Source organism: Pyxicephalus adspersus, chromosome 3 (assembly GCF_032062135.1).
Source record: "Pyxicephalus adspersus chromosome 3, UCB_Pads_2.0, whole genome shotgun sequence".
Classification (NCBI taxonomy): domain Eukaryota; kingdom Metazoa; phylum Chordata; class Amphibia; order Anura; family Pyxicephalidae; genus Pyxicephalus; species Pyxicephalus adspersus.
In genome coordinates, this window is record NC_092860.1 from 113811162 (window position 1) to 113831215 (window position 20054).

A 20054-nucleotide genomic window follows, 5' to 3' on the forward strand; every position below is an offset into this window, starting at 1 on the left:
GAGAGTCGAGTTAGTGGAATAACAGAGGGAAGGATGTTACATTAGTCCAGATGAGAGAGAGGATAAGAGTGTGTAGAAGGAGTTTGGTGATCTCTGGGAAAAGGTAGGGGCATATTTTGGAGATGTTATGCAAGTGAAAGTGGCAGGACCTGGAGATTTTCTGAATGTGGGGAGTAAAGGAGAGGGCAGAATCAAAGGAGATGCCAAGACAACTTGCATGAGGGGAGGGTTGTATAACAATGATATTTATAATTAGAAGGGGGGAGATTTGGAATGTCTGCCAACCTGTCAGTCATCTATGATGGGATGGCCAACAGACAGCATGAAATCATATCCAAGACTGAGGGAGACAAGTCAGGGTTGGACAGATAGATTTGAATGTCATCAACATACAGATGATACTGTAAACCAAAGGAGGATATGAGACTACCAAATGAGGAGGTATACAGAAAAAAAGGGAAGTGGCCCAGGGACCGTCCCTTAGGTAACACCAAAAGGGAGGAAAGGAATTACTATGAAAAGAAACTTGAAAGGAGTGGTTAAACTGATAGGAAGCAAAAAAAGAGCAACGCCACTGATACCAAGGAAGTTCAGGATTTGGATTAGAAGGGGTGATCCACAGTGTAAGGGCTGTTTCAGTGGAATGGGCAGATCAAAAGCCAGATTGAAGTGGGCCAAGCAGAGTTAGTGTTGAGATAGTCGGTGAGTCTTTTATAGACATGGCACTCATAAAGTTTAGAAACATATGGGAGAAGGGAGACAGGATGGTAGCTAGAAAGTAGGGATGTGTCCAGTGGGAGTTTCTTTGAAATAGGGAGAATAATGGCATGTTTAAAGGCTGAGGGAAATACCAATAGAAAAGAGAAGTTGAACAGTTTGGTTAGTGCAGGGACCAGGGTGAGGAGTGGGCACAGAGCAGATCAGGGACAATTGGGTCAAGCGGACAGATAGTAGATGGGGATGATGAGAGACTTCATCCAGTCCATCCACAGGGGTGGGGGAGGTTAATGATGATTACAGGTGGAAGGGGTGGATATGCTTGGAGTGGTATGGTGAGTGATGATTTTATCTTTAAGTTAGGTGGTTTGAACAATGAAGTAGTAGTAGTTGTAGGGGAAGCAGATGTGATGTTTAGAAGGGAGTCATTCTTGGAAAGATGCTGTGTGGGTTGGAAGCTTGGGAGGATGTAGAGGAGAAATAATTTTGCTTGGCAACAATGAGTGCAGTATTAAAGGTGTTCTAGTCTGGCCTTGTAGTCCTTGAAGTCAGCACTGTGGACACATTTCCACTTGAACTGTGCTGCATGAGCAGTCCCTGTGGATAGCGTGACTGTTGTACCATGGCCGGGGATTAGCAGGACAGAAGTAGCAGAACCAAATATAGAGTGGTAGCTTGATCTGGGGATGTTATTTTGGAAAGAGTGGGGGTTAGTGACATAAAGTACCTTAAGAATAGGTTGTGCGGGTTAACGGCAAGGAGATATGCTATTGTTGATATATTAGTCTGAGAATTGGCAAAAGGGGGGGAGGCAAGAATTGGAGAAGTTGAAGGTAAGGAGGTTGTGATCAGGCACTGGCAACCTGAAGTCTTGAACCTATGGACATTACAAGACCCTGGGTTTCCTCACTTGTAATGCTTTTCTGGGCCTTTACTGCAGCAGCTTTCAGTTGATGCTTGTTTGTGGGTCTCTCTGTCTGAAGTTTGGTCTTCAGCAAGCGAAATGTGTGCTGAATCAGGTTGAGATCAGTTGACAGACTGGGCCAATGGAGAATATTAGATTTATTTACTTTAATAAACTCCTGTTTTTTTAGTGTATGTTTTGCGTCATTTTCATCTGTATTGTGAAGCGCCGCCCAATGAACTACACTAAATTTGGCTAGATTTGAGCAGACAGTATATCTCTACACCTCAGAATTCATCCTGCTGCTTCTGTCAAATCATCAATAAAAACTTCCAGTACCACTGGAAGCCACGCATGCATGGTTTTACTTCACCATTAAAATGATCCTGTGATTATCCACCATTGTTGTCTTCCATGGACATCCAGGCCTTTTTGTGTTGCCTAGTCCACCGGTGCATTCGTTTGCTTCTCATAACAAAGTTTTTATAGGTTTGGAGTCAATAGTACAATTACTTTTGTTCCCTTTAAAAACAGTGTGCTACATATTAAAAAGCTGTAATTCCTAAACCCTTTTTCCAGTTATGATACCCTCAAATTAAAGCTGAGTATACACTTTATGTTCATATTCATTAAATAACTGTATTCGACTATGTTTCAGTAAACAGGTGACATAAAACATTCGAATATGTTTCAGTAAACAGGTGACATAAAAATTGTGTTAGCATCAAAATATTTATGAACATTACCTGTAGGTGAGGAGGCTGAAGCTTAAACCCCTGGAAGAAGAAAGATTTTCAGTCATCTTTACCTACATTTAGTTAGGTTTACAATTAAGTCAAAGTATAACTTCAACCCACAATGCTTGCTGCTGTACTTAAAATAAATTGAGTTTTATTGGTATGGACATCACAAGATCTGCAAGGTCAGATAATTGTGAAGGAATAACCCTGCTGTACAAACATTTCTTCCTAACATTCCAAGATTAAAATGCCTACTGTTAAACAAGTCAAGAAACAGTTGTTTAAAATGACAGAGCAAATTTAAACACCTTCCAGGATTTCTACAAACAACAGATCTTCATTTTAATTCTTTTTAGGAAACAAGGAGGTTGGGCTTAGGTTTTAAATGCAAAATCCTAGTCTCAGCTAGATCCTTTCCACCAGGATTCCTAGGTGGACTACATACACACATGCAATGGTTCTAGTCCAATAATCGGCTCAGGGCTGATATTGGACGAGCATCTTGTGTACACTGCTCGGGGTCTAGGCTAGGTAATGCAGATGCTGGGCAGGCATGCAATGTGGGTGTGGGCGTGCGTTGGGGTGGAACCAGCAAAAATTTAAAAATGTACCGATTTGACATTTAAAAATACTAAAAATATCATACCGCCAGGGAGGTTAAACCCTGGACAAATCAGCCATTGTAACATACAATTTCTATATGTAGCAGTAGAAAAGGAGGGCATACATTGGGACAACTTGATTGCTAAAAGTGTGCCTACAGGTTATTGTATTGTAATGTTAGTTATATTGTTCAGACCTTTTTTATACCTGACCTGCAAATATTTTAAAGAATGCAGTCATCGCAGTGGCTGCTGGCGTGGATTTTTAAATTGGAGCTAAAGTTTTGCTATAAAAATTTGGAACCAAGCAGGTATTTATTGAAACATGGGCACATGATATCCCTTTTCTACAATAAAATACTTACCTGATTGAACAGGTGCTGAACAGTGCATGCATGTGTAGCTCAGCATAGAAAGCTGAGATACCTGGCACATCTTGGCTTCCCATGTGGCACTACTGCAAATGAGCTTCATCATCCTGGCCCAGCCAATCGAGATAGCCAAAGATCAAAACAAAGATGAAAAGAAGATGAAACCAGGACAAGTTAGTGTATTTGAAAAATTGCAATCAGGCATGTAAAGTTGTTTTCACAACATGTGCTGGGCAGCAAAAACTAAAATACACCACAAAAACTGATGTGCCCTTTTTCACACCAAAACCTTTCAATTGTATGCATCGAGGAAAAATGTACTCATGCTGCATTTTTTCTGCAGCCCTCAGAAATATGTTGTGACGCACAACAACACACCTCTCTCCAAAGGAAATAAAGAAGGCGAGCTGAAAAAAAAAATCATATGTTGCAGTGTGCACAAGCCCTTAGAAGGAATGAGCACAAGTGATCAATCTATGTCTAGGTACACTGCGGTATAACTTTAATTTATATACATGATGCACAGAGCAACAAAGTAACCCCTAATTAGCTATTAGCAGCCTACAACACTCAGTCTAACAAGGCAATTTATAACATTCTGCCAATGTCCCATGTGTGGTTGTTACAAATTACAACAATAAACTCAGGAATGTATAGGGAACATAGATTGCAGCATTAGATCCTAGTTAAAACATAATATCTAGAACAGGGGAGAGCAACACATGGATCGCAAAGGCAACGTGAGTCAATCACCTTTCAAAATAAACTCTACCGCACACAGGAGTTATTAAGTCCAAATACTGTTCCACCATGACTGATGATCATTTGGAAGTCTGTTTGAGGCCGGCTACCAGCAACTAGTGTCTGGAATATGCAACTTTAGCTGATTCCATTCAGTTTAAGATGTCATCAGAGTAAGGTAATGTCCAAACATGTACAGAATTGTATTGTGCCATACATGTTCATGCTGTTATGCAAGGTAAACAATAAATATTTTAAATATAAAGTATACTCTGCGTGTATATATATAAATAAATATATGTTTAGCATTTTTATTGTTGGTAGATCATTTTGACTTGGTCATTTTAAAAGTAGCTTGCACGCCACAAAAGTGATCTAGCATATAACCTTGTACACAAGTCCTGCACTTTCAGAGTATTTTCAGGACACAAATACATGAATGTCACATCACAGCAATTATCTAAGGGTGACAGCCAACATTTGCTCTTTCACCTGAGAGGGTTGGGTGCTTAGGGGTGGAAAATTCCTTGTGACAACTAATAGTTGCCACGTAGATCTACAAGATGTGGACTTCCTGATATACATCCTGGTAAAGCCAAGCTGAATGTGGGAATAAAACAAAAGAAAGGTGATAGGGACATTGTGTAGCAGGTGGCGATATCAGGCACACATGTTGTTTCATTGTTCTAAATTAAGAAGTCACAGTGATCAGAGGCCAGACAAATGCTGGAATGAATAGAAATAGTGAGACAGATGAATAGGAGTGGGAGGGTGGGAATGGTGATTGATAAATGCTAGAACACAGGTAGGGGACACGTCCTGAACAAGTGACAGCACAGGTCACACCTCGGAAGGAGGGCAGAAAAGTTTTATGTCTAGCAGAGGCGGGGTGAAGCAGGGGGCAGCAGAGGAGGAAGGAGCCAGGGACAGTGATCAGGGAGGGTGGAGAGATAGAGACACACACAATCTGTATGGGAGAGACGAAGGATCACACCTGTGTGTATGAGGAGCTGGACACACATCTACACACAGCCCCATGACAGGGCTTAGCAAGTTGATAGAGCAGCAGTGGGATAGTGTGTAGGATTGTGCTGATCGGTGTGTACAGAGATCAGCCTGGAATCCGGTCACAAGGTCTCTTGTAAAGAAGCTTTGTGTATGATTGTATACATGTGTGTGTGTTGTGCAGGGAAGCAGCATTGTGCGATCGCTCGCCTGTGTGGATCATGTAAGTGAGAGTACACAGCCCAGCACAAGCACAGGCAGCCGGCACAGGCAGCGGCACACTCCTCACACTTTGCCCGCACACAGCTCGCCTTCCCCGGAGCAGCGATGAGGCTGAAGCCGGGCTTCCTCCTGCGCAGCCTGCTGGTGATCGCCACTTTCCTGGCGCTGCTCATCCTCTGGTCCTCCCTCTCCTCCAGCCGGACCGAACAAGCACCCCATATGGCCCGGGTGAGTACAGCACCGTGTTTCTGCTCTTTATTCCCGGCTAACCTGCGGCGGAGTCATGTAGAGCCTCAGACCCCCCTATAGAACTAGTTCCCTTCTATCCCCAGAAAGGGGGCCTGCTGCGGGGCTGGTACCGTCAGGCCAGGCCCCTCTTCCTGTGAAGGTAGATTAATTAATTTCACTAATCGCCTTAATTGGGTTTCATGCCGGGAGCACAGCGGCGCATTGCGCAGCATCCTTCACGGGGCGGCGTCATCCCCGCTCTCCCAGGCGCGTGCAGGCATGGTTGCCCCGTGGGGTTCTGGGTAACTGCTGCCCCTCCACCATTGAGGCCACCTGACGGGATTGTTTCGGATTTGGGGGGGCGGCTCTGCTTTTTACTGACCCCGGGGGACTTTTTTTTATTCCCCTCCCACTCATTAAACGTTTCACCGTATCTAAAATTCCACCGGGGTATCGCTCCGCCCACAGACCTCTATGGGAAGTGCTGTGACCCGTAATGCTGTGTATTCCTCCGCCATGACATTGATGACAGGAATGTAGTGCCGGGGGGGATCCCTTGCATCTTCTGCATTTCCTGCTTTATTTCTGTGCAAATATTCATGTGTTTCACAAACGTGTTAATGTTGTTTTAGTGATGGAATTTATTTATAAAAGGGAAAAATATTTCTATATTTCTGTTTGGTAATGATATTTGGTAAATATGTCATAATGGCATAGATGTGTCCCATAAATGTAACCAGACAAATATGCTGCCTGCACCATACACTGCTCCTTAACTATAAATGAGGCCGTCATTACTATGCATGTCGCTGATGAAGCAATGTATTACCTGTGCACCATAATCCTCCAATGCATTGCTGGCAAAAACTTTCCCCCCATTACTTCCATTTCTACTCCATCTGCAGCCACTCAGCCACTTACATCTGCTCACTCTGTGCTCCCCCTCTTTCCTTCTCCGCTCGCTCTGCGCTCTACTTCGCTGCCCTTCACTCCTCCCCTGCGCTCCACATTCCCCTTCTGTCCTCCCCTGCTCTCCTCTCCCTCTGTGCTCCCCTTCTTTCCTTCTCTGCTCGCTCTGCGCTCTACTTCACTCTCCTTCACCCCTTCCCTGTGCTCTGCGCTCCCCTTCTGTCCTCCCCTGCTCTCCTCTCCCTCTGTGCTCCCCCTCTTTCCTTCTCCGCTCGCTCTGCGCTCTACTTCGCTGCCCTTCACTCCTCCCCTGCGCTCCACATTCCCCTTCTGTCCTCCCCTGCTCTCCTCTCCCTCTGTGCTCCCCTTCTTTCCTTCTCTGCTCGCTCTGCGCTCTACTTCACTCTCCTTCACCCCTTCCCTGTGCTCTGCGCTCCCCTTCTGTCCTCCCCTGCTCTCTGCTTCCTCTGTGCTCCCCTTCTTTCCTTCTCTGCTCGCTGTACGCTCTCCTTCTCTCCTTCCCTGCACTCTGCTCGCTTTGTGCTCCCCTTCACTCCTTCCCTGCGCTCCCCTTTTTTCCTCCCCTGCTCTCTGCTTTCTCTGCGCTCCCCCTTGCGCTCGCTCTGTGCCCCCTTTCTTACCTCCCCTGCTCGCTGTGCGCTCACCTTTGCTCCTCCCTGCACTCCTCCTCTTTCCTTCCTTGCGCTCTGCTTCCTTGCGCTCTGCTTCCTCTGTGCTCCCCTTCTTTCCTTCTCTGCTTTCAGCTCACTCTTCGCTCCCCTTCCTACCTCCCCTGCACTCTGCGCTCTTCTTATGTCCTTCCCTGCTCTCTGCTTGCTCTGTGTTCCCCTTCTTACCTCTCCTGCGCTCTCCTTCTTTCCTCCCCTGCGCTCTGCACTCTCCTTCTTTCCTTGTCTGTGCTCTGCTCGCTCTGTGTTCCCCTTCTTACCTTTCCTGCGCTCCCCCTCCTTCCTCCCCCCTCCCCTGCGCTTTGTTCGCTCTGCACTCTTTTTCTTTCCTCCCCTGCGCTCCCCGTCTTTCCTTGTCTGTGCTCTGCTCGCTTTGTGCTTCTCTTCTTTCTTCCGCTGGGCTCTGCTCACGCTGTGCTCCCCTTTTTTCCTCAGCGCTTTGCGCTCCTTTTATTTCGTCCCCAGTGCTCTGCTTACTCAGTGTTCCCCTTCTTTCCTTGCCTGTGCTCTGCTCACTCTGTGCTCCCCTTTTTTCCTCCTCAGCGCTCTGCGCTTCTCTTATTTCCTCCCCTGTGCTCTGACACCAGGCAAACATGCAAAGACCCTGGCAAGGCTTTCTGAAACTTCTGCAGCGAGGGCAATGAAACCTGGCGGAAGGGCCGAACTATCAGAAATATATCAAAATATTCCTTTGTGTGGTTACGTTTATCACTTTTTGTTTTAACTAATTGTTGAACGTTGTCGCTATTGTAAGTGCTTTGCTGTGCTTTTATGTTTAAAGCCAAGCCGACTGATCTGTGCACGTTTTGCAATATAAGGGCCATTTCACACTGGAGTTATATATTTACAGCTATTTTCATTTAAAGTTTTAGTTTTTGTTTTAAAAAAATCATAGTTAATTTCTTAAATCTTACTTTCTGAATTCCCCATCTTTTTAATTTTTGTTTTCCTATCTAATTTTCTAGCGTTTTGTACCACCCCCACTCTGGTTTTTAACAGCAGTTTGTGTCAGGGACAGGATTGCCAGTGACAGTCATTCTTCATTCACCTCTGTTGGCTCCGCTATAAATCGCTGATAGAGAGAGATTAAATCAGCAGCTACAAATTTAACTCACCTCTATGGCCATAACTACTAATTGCTGATGAGAGATTATTGTGCTAGCTACACATTGTTGTGGATCGCTGCCATGAGCAATTAATGACTGCTGCAAAATTGCCCATATGAAATGCCCCCAAGGAGGGTGGAAAGTGGCAATTAGTTCCTAGTTATACACCGTATAAATGGGAGGCAGGTGCTGGCATGCTTTTAGTTCTTGTGTAGAAAGTTCAAGCTGTAGAAAACAACAAGGGTTTCTGGGTCAACCAGACCAAAGATGGTGTGGCACAAAGCCTTTGGCTCAAAGCATACCTTGTACAGAAAGTTCCAGGAAGTGTCTATAACAGTGTTTGCTGACTTTTGCTTTACGTTGAATGCGGTGTCACTAACAATGCAAAGAGGGCTATTCTCTATTGAAATCTATCAATCTGTCATCTACAGGAGTGCAATCATATACTGAATACTAACATTGTTTTTAGCTACGGTATATTCTAAAAGAAGGGTTCATTAAGCAATGAGCAATTTGTACCTCTCAGACCTGTTTAGGTAACACCAGTGATCTTTATGGTTATACGGATGACATTCTTCCCACTTGCCAGTAATGTAAGAGGCATTCTTTCTTCTGGTCACACAAGTACTGTGAGCTGTGGATATAGTAATTTAAGTAAAGGTTCCCCCATGTTAAAATGGTCAAGAAATGCTGGTTCTAACAATCCCAACAAGTGTTCCTCAAGGGTTTTTTGACAATGGCTGATTGACCTATTATTTTGATGATGCCTGCATAGCTCCAGAGTCAATACTACTTGGGTTAGCTGCATGGCGCCAATGATTTTTGTAGCTGTCAGGGTGTTATTTTTACCAACACAGTAAGTAGGGCATCACTTCCACTGGCCACCAATGTGAGGGACATTTAACCCTCTGACCCCAAATGACATGATTTTAGCAAGGGTTCCCCAGGACCCTTTCAAGTGTTTTTTTTAAGTCTAAATTTTAGGATAAGGCAGTTTTGAAGCATGTTTTTGGTCCTCTACTGGCAGCTACATAAAGATTATGTTGGAAGGTTAGGGGCAGAGGTGCCGGGTCAGCATGGAGAGTAATTAGATACTCCCAGAAGAGGAGAGGGTTATGACATGCAATGAAGCAGGAGGCTTTGCTAGAAAACTGATTCCTTTTCTTGAAGGTTACAAGGCATATTTTTAAGAGAATAAGGAGAATTATAGCTAACATTAAACATAAGCTAACATTAAATACATTATCTTTCTGTGTTTTTACCTTGTAAAAATGTTTTTACCTTTTCATTTAAACCATGATCATGTCTTTTTAAAATTTAAATTCACAGGGACTGATTATGTCACAAAGCCACTTATAAATCTGTAAGTAAAGAGCTGGTAATGTCTGTACATTCTACACTCCCTTCTAGTCTATTCCCTCCCATGGAGGGTTCATACTCCACTGGAGCAGTTCTAGTGTAATAGGAAAAAGAATTGCTACTAAACTAAGTGACAAACCTTGATTATTGTTGCTCAAGTTCCCTTTACTTCCTTCCCAAGTGACTGAAAAGTAAGTGACCCAAAACAATTAAAAATGTGACAAAAATTCCACATATGCCTTCTTGTCCAGAAGTGAAAAAAATGGAGTTGCACCTTACTGAAAACTCATGAGGATAGTTTTCCCTTTTCATTTATTCACACAGCACTTGCTGAGTAATCAGTCATAGAAGATCAGCTGTTATGGCTACCATTCTTTAAATCCTGATTCTAAAGCACAAAGTGACATGGAGTTGGAACTCTTGAAGTGGAACTAAAATCTGGGGATACACATTTGTTTCCTTTCTGTCACGGTTGCCACCATCTTCTCCCTTTTCTTTTGCATCCAGTTCTATGGCCACCTTTATTGGCTGGAATAACCAAACTCCTATGCAGGCACGCATTAGTTCATTTAGTCCCAGTGAAGGGTAGTAAAGAAAATGCAGGATTACCAGATATTCCTGGCATCAAACGCTGAGCATGCTCCTTTCAGCTAATTTTGACAGCTGTCCGTGGATCAGGCAAGTAAGAATATTTATTGCAGGAGAACATTGTCTGTCCCTTTGTGCAATAAGGACTTTCTAAAACCTAATTTTCAAGGTAGAACTTTAGTTCTAATTTATTGTTGTTCTAAAGTTCACTAAGTAGAAGAACTTTGTGTCATTAATATAAAGGACTGTACACCATACAAACACATTGTAGGACACCTAACCATGTGAGTGACAACCTCCAGCATTGGTTTATGGCTCCCAGTTGCTGCTCCCTTCCCAGTTGCTTCTCCACTGGAAGTTTGCTGGTGGCTCTATTCTTACCATCTCACAGATGTCAGGAATGAGATAGGTGTGTGCATTGCACATCACATGTATCATGCAGTTTACACAGAAAATTAAATATTGCTAGGGAAAGAGGAATACATTTTTTGACAGAAGATAATTTGAATGCTTCCTAGAGATGGTTTGTATGGAGTTTAGTTTTACCAGGGCATTGCAGACCCAAAGATAAATTAGGTAATGGACTGTAATATTAATCTAGATAAAAAATAGATGTAGACATTTTACATCCTCTAATCAGAGTTGCATGCCCAGTCATTTATTACTTGGTGATAGATCCCTTTAATAGAAACAAGTTGACCAGTTTGTAAAAGCATCACTGAAGAAAGGAAATTAAAAAGAGGCAAGGACAGTGTGCTGACTGTATGCTGTCTTCTTCTGTGCTCTTCCCTACTTGTTTAATTAAACACATCATTACTCCTTGACAAAAGCTTGCTGTACTGGCAGAAAACAATACAGGTTTAAAAATGCTTATAGACTCATCGGTATGTTTAACAGTCTTTATCTGAAATGGGCTTTCTGTATACACTCACTACGTTGGCCTTGTAATTGGTTTGTTGGAATATTGAATATAAAATGCTTATATATTAAAACCGTTGAATTTAAATGTTTAATTTAAAACAAGGGATGGAGCAAACAGTGCTTTGAATGTTTAATTTACAGCAGCCATGTACATTATTGAATAGTGGCAGAGATATTAGGATTTTTATGCATGCAGAAGCCAAATGTGGGCCATCACTACAACTACCCACTAGTTCAATTGACAAAGCAATGATTTCAGTATGTTCATTCAATAATTGATCAGGCAATGTTGCTGGAGTTTTTAGTCAGTGTACCCTTAACCATGGGAGTGGTAACACTTTTTTTTTTTCACAGGAGGCTGGCATTGCTTGAAATGCTAATGCCTGGAAGTAGTGGTGTCTCTTTTGCTTCGGGGCCTTAGTGTGCTGTGCTGGAAGAAGTATACTGAAAACTACTTCCAACTATATATATCTGATATATCAGCTAACATTTTGAAATGTTACAGTGGCAATAATTGTGATAGGATTGCCTCAAAGTGGCCTTATGGACATATAAGGTTCAATGGAGCAGTACCTGAAAAAAAAGAAATACTTGCCCCTTGTGCTGCCCATACTTTCTCTTTCTGCCATATTCTTCTTTGTGGATCTTCTTTTAAGGTCCACTGAGAATCCAATACTTTCAGCCGTGTTCACAGCTCTCACTGGTTCCCCGTTCTGACTACTTATGTCACTGCTATTTCCTGCAGTGAAATAGACATATCTTTGGAGGACCAAAGGAGGTGAATACTTCTGGAAAGGTTGGGGCTCGTATGGAAAATGCTTTTTGGAGTTATTAGGAAACATGGTCACTTTGCCTTGAATGTGTGTAAACCTGTAGATGGATGGCACTGAATTTAACTTGTGTTGGGTTTCCCTTGGGTAAAAAGGATCTTTGATGGACAGAGATGGATTAATACAGTATGGGAAACTAGCAGCTCTACCCTCTTCAGTTTATATTGATATGGATTGCAATAGTCACAAAAAAAGTTGCGCTGTTTGTCTTGTCTATATTGGGATGTTTCCAGAAGATACTGCCTCTCTTATAAATTGACAGGTATACAGCTCTAAACAATTGTCTTATTTCTCAAAATATCAAAATATTTATATAAAGGCCAATATTATAGATGTACAAGATGGGAGCTTTGTCTGTCTTCCACCTTTAGTTTTCTCTATATTTGAGGTTCTCATCCAAATAAGAAACTGTGTGCTACTTCCCCCTACTCCTAGATTTTAAGCTCTTCGGGACAGGGTCCTCTCTTCCTCCTGTGTCACTGTCTGTGATTTTAAATCCCTATTTATTGTACTATGTTGGTGCTTTATAAATACCAATATGCTGGTGCTATATAAATACTGTTTATTAATAATAATGATAATATAGTTAAATAAAAAACCTGAGCCTACTCTGTTTTTGGTTGAGGGGTTAAGAAACAGAATATAACAGTGCAACGCTTAGCACCTCTACCTTCCAATTATTGAACCACAGCACTACCCCAATCCACACACTGTATACAGACAAGCACCACAAACACTTTACACACACTTGCAACAACTAACTGCTCTGGTGCCATTGCTGCTCATTCTTGCCTGCTTACACCTTTATTGCAGTGGTCGCCGACCTTTTTGTTGTAATGGACCACTAATTATACAGACTCTGTACCGTGCATGCACGGGGAGCAGTGTGTCACTCAAAGGAGAAGAAACTTCCCCCAGAGTGATGTCATGATGCAAGAACTCGCCCACGGATCACCAAAATTTTCTCGCAGACCACCAGTTGGTGACCCCTGTCCTATTAGATGTTTCAGCTGCTATGCTGTATGCTTTGATCTGAAGTGCCATCTCTTTCTCCCAACTATCTGCTTTTCCTTGGAGTTTTGCAGGCAGACAACCCCATGACATAATTAGGACAGGGCTACCACCCAGTTTGGGTCATGGCCCACAGTTTTAGAATTCTTGCGCTATGCCAATTACACTTTTTTATGAATATACCACTGATAGGGAAATCTCTCACACAACCTTGTCTGCATTAGCTGTCAGTTTTAACATAAATATATAAGAGGGAATGGGTAGAGATTTTGCAGTTGTGATTTAAAATATATTCATGCACTGTATTGCTTTTTGTGACTTCCCTTGATCCAGCTGAATATTGGTGTTTGGAACCTGCCTGCTCTTTCCTTCCATATTAGTTTACCCATCACAGTCCTTGTCTACATTTATTGTAGATCAAGTCATCTACTGCAAACTAGAGTCCTTGGAATGCACAATTTGCAAGGGGAAAGATCAGAAAGCAATCTTTTTCTCCAGCACTGTTTTATAGGTTGCTCTGCTCCCTTATCTTGTTCATGTTAAAGAGATCATTAAAAACGGTTTTAAATTAACTTATGAGCCAGCATTTTATAGGAGCTTGTGAACTGCCCTGTAGATGTGGCCTGTAATAATGATTGATACACAAGAAACATTTGAAGCAATGTCACCAACTATTTTTTATGTTGCTGTCTGGTATTAGTGTGCTTTGATGAACACAATCCTAATCCATATGGGCTACTGCCACTCATTTAAAATGGAGAGGAAATAATGAGTAATATTTTTTTCAAAAATTAAGGAAGAAGCACAAAAGGAGGAAGCTTTATAGAAAGCCTGCTACAGGCTTGATATATATGAACTGGATTCTGTGAGTATTTTACATAAAGATAAAAGTTTCAATGTCACGGATAAGCTTGAGAGGTAGGGTTAGTAAGCAGAGATCACTTTCCTTTCTTTCTCTGTCTGCTTACGATTCAGTTGAAACAGGGAATGCAACTCTGGTGTGGTACACGTGTAATACAAACACATGTCATTTATGACCACATCATTTCCTGAGCATACAATGTGGCACCTTCTACCTTCATCTCAGAAAATTTCCTGCACTTTTTTTTTTAATCTTTCTCAATATTGTTCTAAAGTATAATAACACAAAAATGTTGTTACCCACAATTCTAATGTAAAATTGCAATCTGATATTACCACAGAAAAGAAAATAGCTCGTTTCCAGTCATTAAAACTTTGAAAAATCCTATTTCTGTACTTATTTCTGAAACAGCTGAAGCATAAATCTGGTTTAAAAAGATCCATTAAAGGTTAAAATTAATAGCAGGTTAAAAGATAATATAATAAAACTAACATTATTAGCAGTATTCCCCTTTATTCCAGAGATTTCTCTTGTAATTGTTTCTGGTGCTGGATGACCAGCATCATTCAATGCACTTCTTCTGACTTTATTGCTGGCCTTCTGCATATTATTGCATGTTCCTTCAGCCCTTGTAAGTGAAGTACAAGTACTCTCTGTACTTGTACAGAGTGCATTCTCTGTATTGGAATAGGATAATGAAATTGCTGTTGTGTTGTACACTTGGCTACAACTTTCTGGATATAGTATATACCAGCAAAGTTGCCAACCACTGATCTGTGGACCACTGGTGGTTAACGAGAATGTTGGTGGTCCACAGAAAAATTTGGACATTATTTGAAATGTTTATGCTATATTAACAATAAAACACAAATAATATTCTATCAAATTATATATATAATATTCTGAATGACAATTTTTGCCTTTATATTGCACTAAATTCTCGAACTGTACTAGACCGATTGTTTTATTTTATTTGTTATTTCTCAGATGCTCTTTTAGGTAAGTACTGTATGACCTTAACTGTGTATTTTCTTTAACTGTTATATTTAATAGCATCAAATAGTTTGACTTTGATAAGTGTCATTTCTTGTTTGGTCTTTTAAATGAAATAAACCCATAAAGAGTGGGAAAACGGAAACAAATTTTTTGCATTTCTTTAGTAATACCAAAAATAAAGCAAATAATGATGTTAGTAAAAATAGTAATACTTTACTTAACCATGAGCTGATCAGTGAATCAGAACCTCCACTGTCCTTGTCAGGCAACATTAGGAAGATCATTATTTTACAAATGTATTTATCTTTTTAAAAAAATACATTTTAATAGTCTGCAGGATTTAAATTTATAAAGTTAGTGGTCTGTGAGGTCGGAAAGGTTGGTGATCGCTGGTATATAGTGTAGTCAAGCAACATTTCACCCACTGTTTGGTGGTCTGTGTGTAGAGTGTTGCAAACAATTACAGTAACCATTTCTCTCTTTATTCATTATTTTTTTTAAATGCTTCAATTTCTACTAGATTAGCACTTTCTCTACCTGCTACTATGAAGCATGTATTTGGAGCATAAAATTGCAATACAAATTGTCAAACTGATAAATGTGGAAGACCTAGCTGAAATAAAAATCAAATATATAAAACCTGACACTGGAAGTTATTTAAAAAAAAAAAAAGACTAAAAATAGCAGTATGTTTCATTTTTTTTATTACATGTGACATTTCCAGTTTTATACAGAGTGTACTAAACCATGTTTTAAAGTTGGCTGGCTCTCCACAGTACAAATCCTATGTTCTATAAAGCGGTCTGTAATTAAACCAATTTGGCTAATATGTGTCTTTGTAACTGGAGATTACATGTTTTTTTCTATATTACACCCTCAGATTTGTAGAGAACCCAGGAAATTAAAAAGAAAGGAAATAATGTATGGTCATACAGCAATTTATTAACCAAATACAATAATGCATTTCCACTATATTCATGTTCAAATGTAAAACAAACCACTTTAGGTGGATATATTTTTGTATAATTGTCTCTACTGTTTAATATGCTTCATTACTTGTGGGAATGTGAACTTTTCCATTACCCAAGCATGTAATCATTGTGGTACTTCCATTTACCGTTTCATTAGCTTTTTTTCTGCAGTCTAAACAGGGCTGTATTATTATACAAATCTTGACTTGTGCCAAGTCATAAGCTGCACCCTAATCTCCACCTCATAGCACTACTATATCTCCGGTCTGTTCCTAGTATGCAGTGGTATTGGGCTGTCATAGGAAGGGCAGAGGTAAGTGGGACCTGAGAGCTACTATTAAAGCCTCCTTAGTGCTAGAGACCAGATGGCAGCACCTAGTGGGGAAATAATGATTGTGTCACTGGGGACTATGCTTCAGAGAATTTTGTAAAGCTTGAACAGTTCCTATTCAGTCAGCGGTTTCTCTAAACATTGCAAATGAAAGCATAGCTTTAAAACTAGTACAGAACTAATTTTAAGAGGTGTCAGTTACTATGTAGGGATATTTGAAAATTGGGAGGAGGACATTTCTCATTGTATTTGTGTGTTTTTTTAATTTTTTTTTTTTTAATTCTGTCTATCTTTCTCAAAATGCAACTCAATAGACAGAACTTCTTCAGTAGGCATTCCGAGATGGGTGTTTTTCTGTGACGCTTTTTTCCCTCCAGCAGTCAATTAAAATTCAAGTCCAATTCCAGATGTGTATTTGAAATCAATTCATGAAATGTTTTACATTTTACAATTATAGTTAGAATTCTGTTAAAAGCGAGTTCAAGTAATTTCTAGATCTGTTCCACACATAAAAGAAGGGTCTATGTGTTTTTTGTTTTGCAGTATGTGTATGTAGCTTGGTTCAGTAAGATACTGGCAGCATTCTTATCCTATCTTCAAAATGGACTTTAGACATTGTATATGTGACTGTTCACTATGATATTTTGAAGTACTTGTCACATATTGAACTACTTTACTTATTATCTTTTGGTATTTCAGCGGATCATTCTTGTTTAGTTTTATGAGAGTGTAGAAAGGGAGAACAGTCCAGGCAGCTGCCACAAAGACCTTGTTACAATCAAAAGGTTGGAATCATTGGCTAACAAAACAGGTTTTCTGATCCATGCACGTGAAATCATCTCATGGTTCAGCCAAAAACGGTTTAGGCAGATTGGTCAACTGTGATTGTCTAACTTGTGAAGGTAGCTGTAGTTTTTAGGTTTCCTTGTCAGACTGAATATTGCCCATTGTTTGCATGGAAAGCGGTCTTCTGCACATTCACGTGACTCACGTGCCTGTTTTTGAAGCATAGGAAACTGGAGGCCAGGAACTTATTTCTGTATAAAGCCGAACTGTACTGAAATATTAACATAAAGAAATTCTAAAAGTGTTACTGAGTTGGAGAAATAAAACACTTAAAAAATGTGTCTTTCAAGGAGAAAAAACTTTCATGTTCTGTTCACTGCTGATAACATGTTCTTAGAATCCAGTAATGAAGAGATACTTGGATAAGAACAGAGCACTCCTATTACATTTAGCCATGTGGTATATGAAGCAGCCACCAGGTTCAAAACACCACTGTAAAGACATTGATTACTGTTATTGACTGCGCCCAGTATAGGCACACCTCTAAGAAATTAATAGCTTTACCACATATTTTTTATTGGGACATGAAGAGGTAGTGCAAAGTAAACCCATGTGGTGCCCATGCTACCCTCTCCATCATTAAATGCTCTACTGCTTCTCAGTTTGCTGGAATAAAGCAAATGAAAATAACATAAAAAAGGTTTCAGGTTTGGAATAGACTATGACTGCATGTAACTGTGCTGGGATAATTACCAAACACCATGGCTGACACACGTAGAAAGGCCAAAGCCCTACAAAAGGAGGCTTCTCCTTCTGATCGCAGCCTGTCAGCAAATATTACATGTCCTAGTGCCAAAGCCTTCTTTTATTTCTTTTTGAGCACTGAAGGGAGCCCAAGAAGCACATTCTTCTAGAAAGCTACTAGCCCTATATTCACATAAAGTGAAACTTTTTAAAAACAATAATTCTAAAATCATTAGTATTGAAGTATTACTATTTGTAATATTATTTGTAACCAGTTTTTGTGTAGTTTTGGATAGAGTTTGAAAGTTTCTACTTGTCCTATTAACCGCTGACTTCAATAATAAATGTGGTGGGAAAATAATTTAGGTTTTTACAGGATTAGATGAAAATTTTTGAATTGGGACTTCCCCTTGCTTTGGAGAGATTTCCTTTTATTTCCTGCAGTGTACTAAGGACAGGGGACCACATGGTCCCAAAAAAGAACAAGCATTTGACTTTTTATACACTTTAAGGCTAAAAGGTTAGGAGCCAGCCATACATTATAGACTCATTGCTTATATTGCTCCTGGCAGATTTGTGTGTTTTTATTGATTTATTTTTCTGGCAGCAAGCAACCTTTGAGTACAGATATATTCAGATGTATTTTTCATGAAGCTCCCTTACTTTAAGGCATCGGATCATAAACTTTCTCTAGTCTGCACTTCTGTCTGTACGCCTCCCCATATACCACTCATACTTTTGTCTGTTTCACTCGGGTGAGTTTCATTCACAAGGTGGCCAATTAGGCAGCTGAGTCTACGGCTCAGAAACAATAAAGAGAAATCTGATACTTGTCTTTAGATAAAAAAAAAAATACCCTATAAATACTAAAATCACATGAAAACAGTCTTACAACAAATAATAAATTTTAGCTGTAACAAAATTAGTTATTTGCAAGTAAATTAATTGAATGTAAGTTTGTAGGTATATACATTTGTCTCCAAAGAGACTGAATAATCAGATTGTATAATGTCACCAGTATTGATTACATTGGTGCTTTAAAAGTCTGGTATTTATTATTTGTCCTACTTTAGGTGTCACATGGCCACATCTTAATGATCCGGGATTGCCGGCTGCATGCGCAGCTCAGCAAAATATGACTGCTGGGTGGTGATCAGGCAGGTTAGAGCCATTATTATAGAAAGGACATCACCTGCCCATTTCTGCAATACCACCTGCCTGAATTGCAAAAGTTCAAAGTGGAACTTTAGTTCCTTTTTAAAGTCAACAGTCTGCTTTTCTGCCAGCCTTTTTCTCCCCCAACACAAATGCAAATAGCTTTGAAAGGAATGTATTTAATGTGTTGGGTTGTAAAAATCTAGAATCTAGAAGTAATTCTGCATTTAAAGAATGTTTACTTTCTAGATTCATTTTATTACATATAGGGTTGTATTTATCAATGATATTATGATATTTTTATTCAACAGGATAATAACTCAAATATCCCCCAACATTGCATTATTTTTCTATCAAGATTTGATTTTCCACATTCTGCCTATTTATAACAACAGTTATTTGCCTTTTTTTAAACAAGACAAGGATTCAGTTCTTGAATGAAAACGTGCTTTCTATTACTTATTATTCTATTACGTAGTGAAAATATATTTATTTTCCTTAAATTTCCCCAACTTTTGCCTGTTTTCGACTTTTACAGTATTCAAAGTATTCCCTGGTTTGAATGGGCAATGTGTATTTTAAAGTAATAATTTTTTGCATTTTATAAACTCTGTGCATATAGAGAGTGCTGAACCTATTTGTTTATTACCTTCTGTAGTTAGTATTTTTTGTTCATTTTTTTTTAACTATAACAAATTTCAGGGCAGACATTGAGGTTGGTATCTGAATCCCTTGTTATAGGGAAACCAGCCTTCATGTCTGGGGGTTTGGTTGGTTCATTCAGGGAGTGCGCATGCTGCTTATTTCTATTTTTTATAATTTTACAGTTTAAAAAATCATCCCTCCTAGTGGTGAAGCTGTATAAAAAGACATTTCAGCACCATGGAAAGCAATTGTCAACAAGGGAATTAATGGATTGCCCTTATTTAACCTCCTAGCCGTTAAGCCCGACCTTCGTACGGGCAAAAAAAAATGGCTAGGATGGTTAACCCCGAGTTTTTTCCCATCCTTACTTACCTGGTCCCGCTGTGCTCATCCAGCGTCGTGTTCGTGTTCCAGCGTCGTCCTCCGTCGATAGTCGTCCGTCGATCTCCCTCTCCAGCGTCGGGTGCCAGCGGGACACAAGATGCCGGCCAGCTTCTTACCTGGTCCCGCTGATCGTCCACGTCCTTCTTCTTCCAGCGCCGGATGATCTCTGAAACGAGAAGCCGTCCGGCGGAGAAAAAAAAAACGGACGGCTTCTCCCTGCGTGCGTGATGACGTTGG

The 20054-nt window shown here is 40.3% G+C and overlaps 1 protein-coding gene across 2 annotated transcripts in view; it reads left to right on the top strand.

Annotated features, from left to right (window-relative positions):
- The first annotated feature begins 4987 nt into the window (after nt 1-4987).
- GALNT7 (polypeptide N-acetylgalactosaminyltransferase 7) overlaps nt 4988-20054 on the top strand; it is a 96575-nt gene continuing 81508 nt past the window's right edge. Inside the window, exon 1 of one of the 2 annotated variants that reach the window (XM_072406054.1) lies at nt 4988-5530. In XM_072406054.1, the coding sequence (XP_072262155.1) occupies nt 5408-5530 (123 nt within the window). In that variant the 5' untranslated portion in view covers nt 4988-5407. The remainder of the gene's footprint in view (nt 5531-20054) is intronic. The other variant, XM_072406053.1, reaches the window with a different exon arrangement.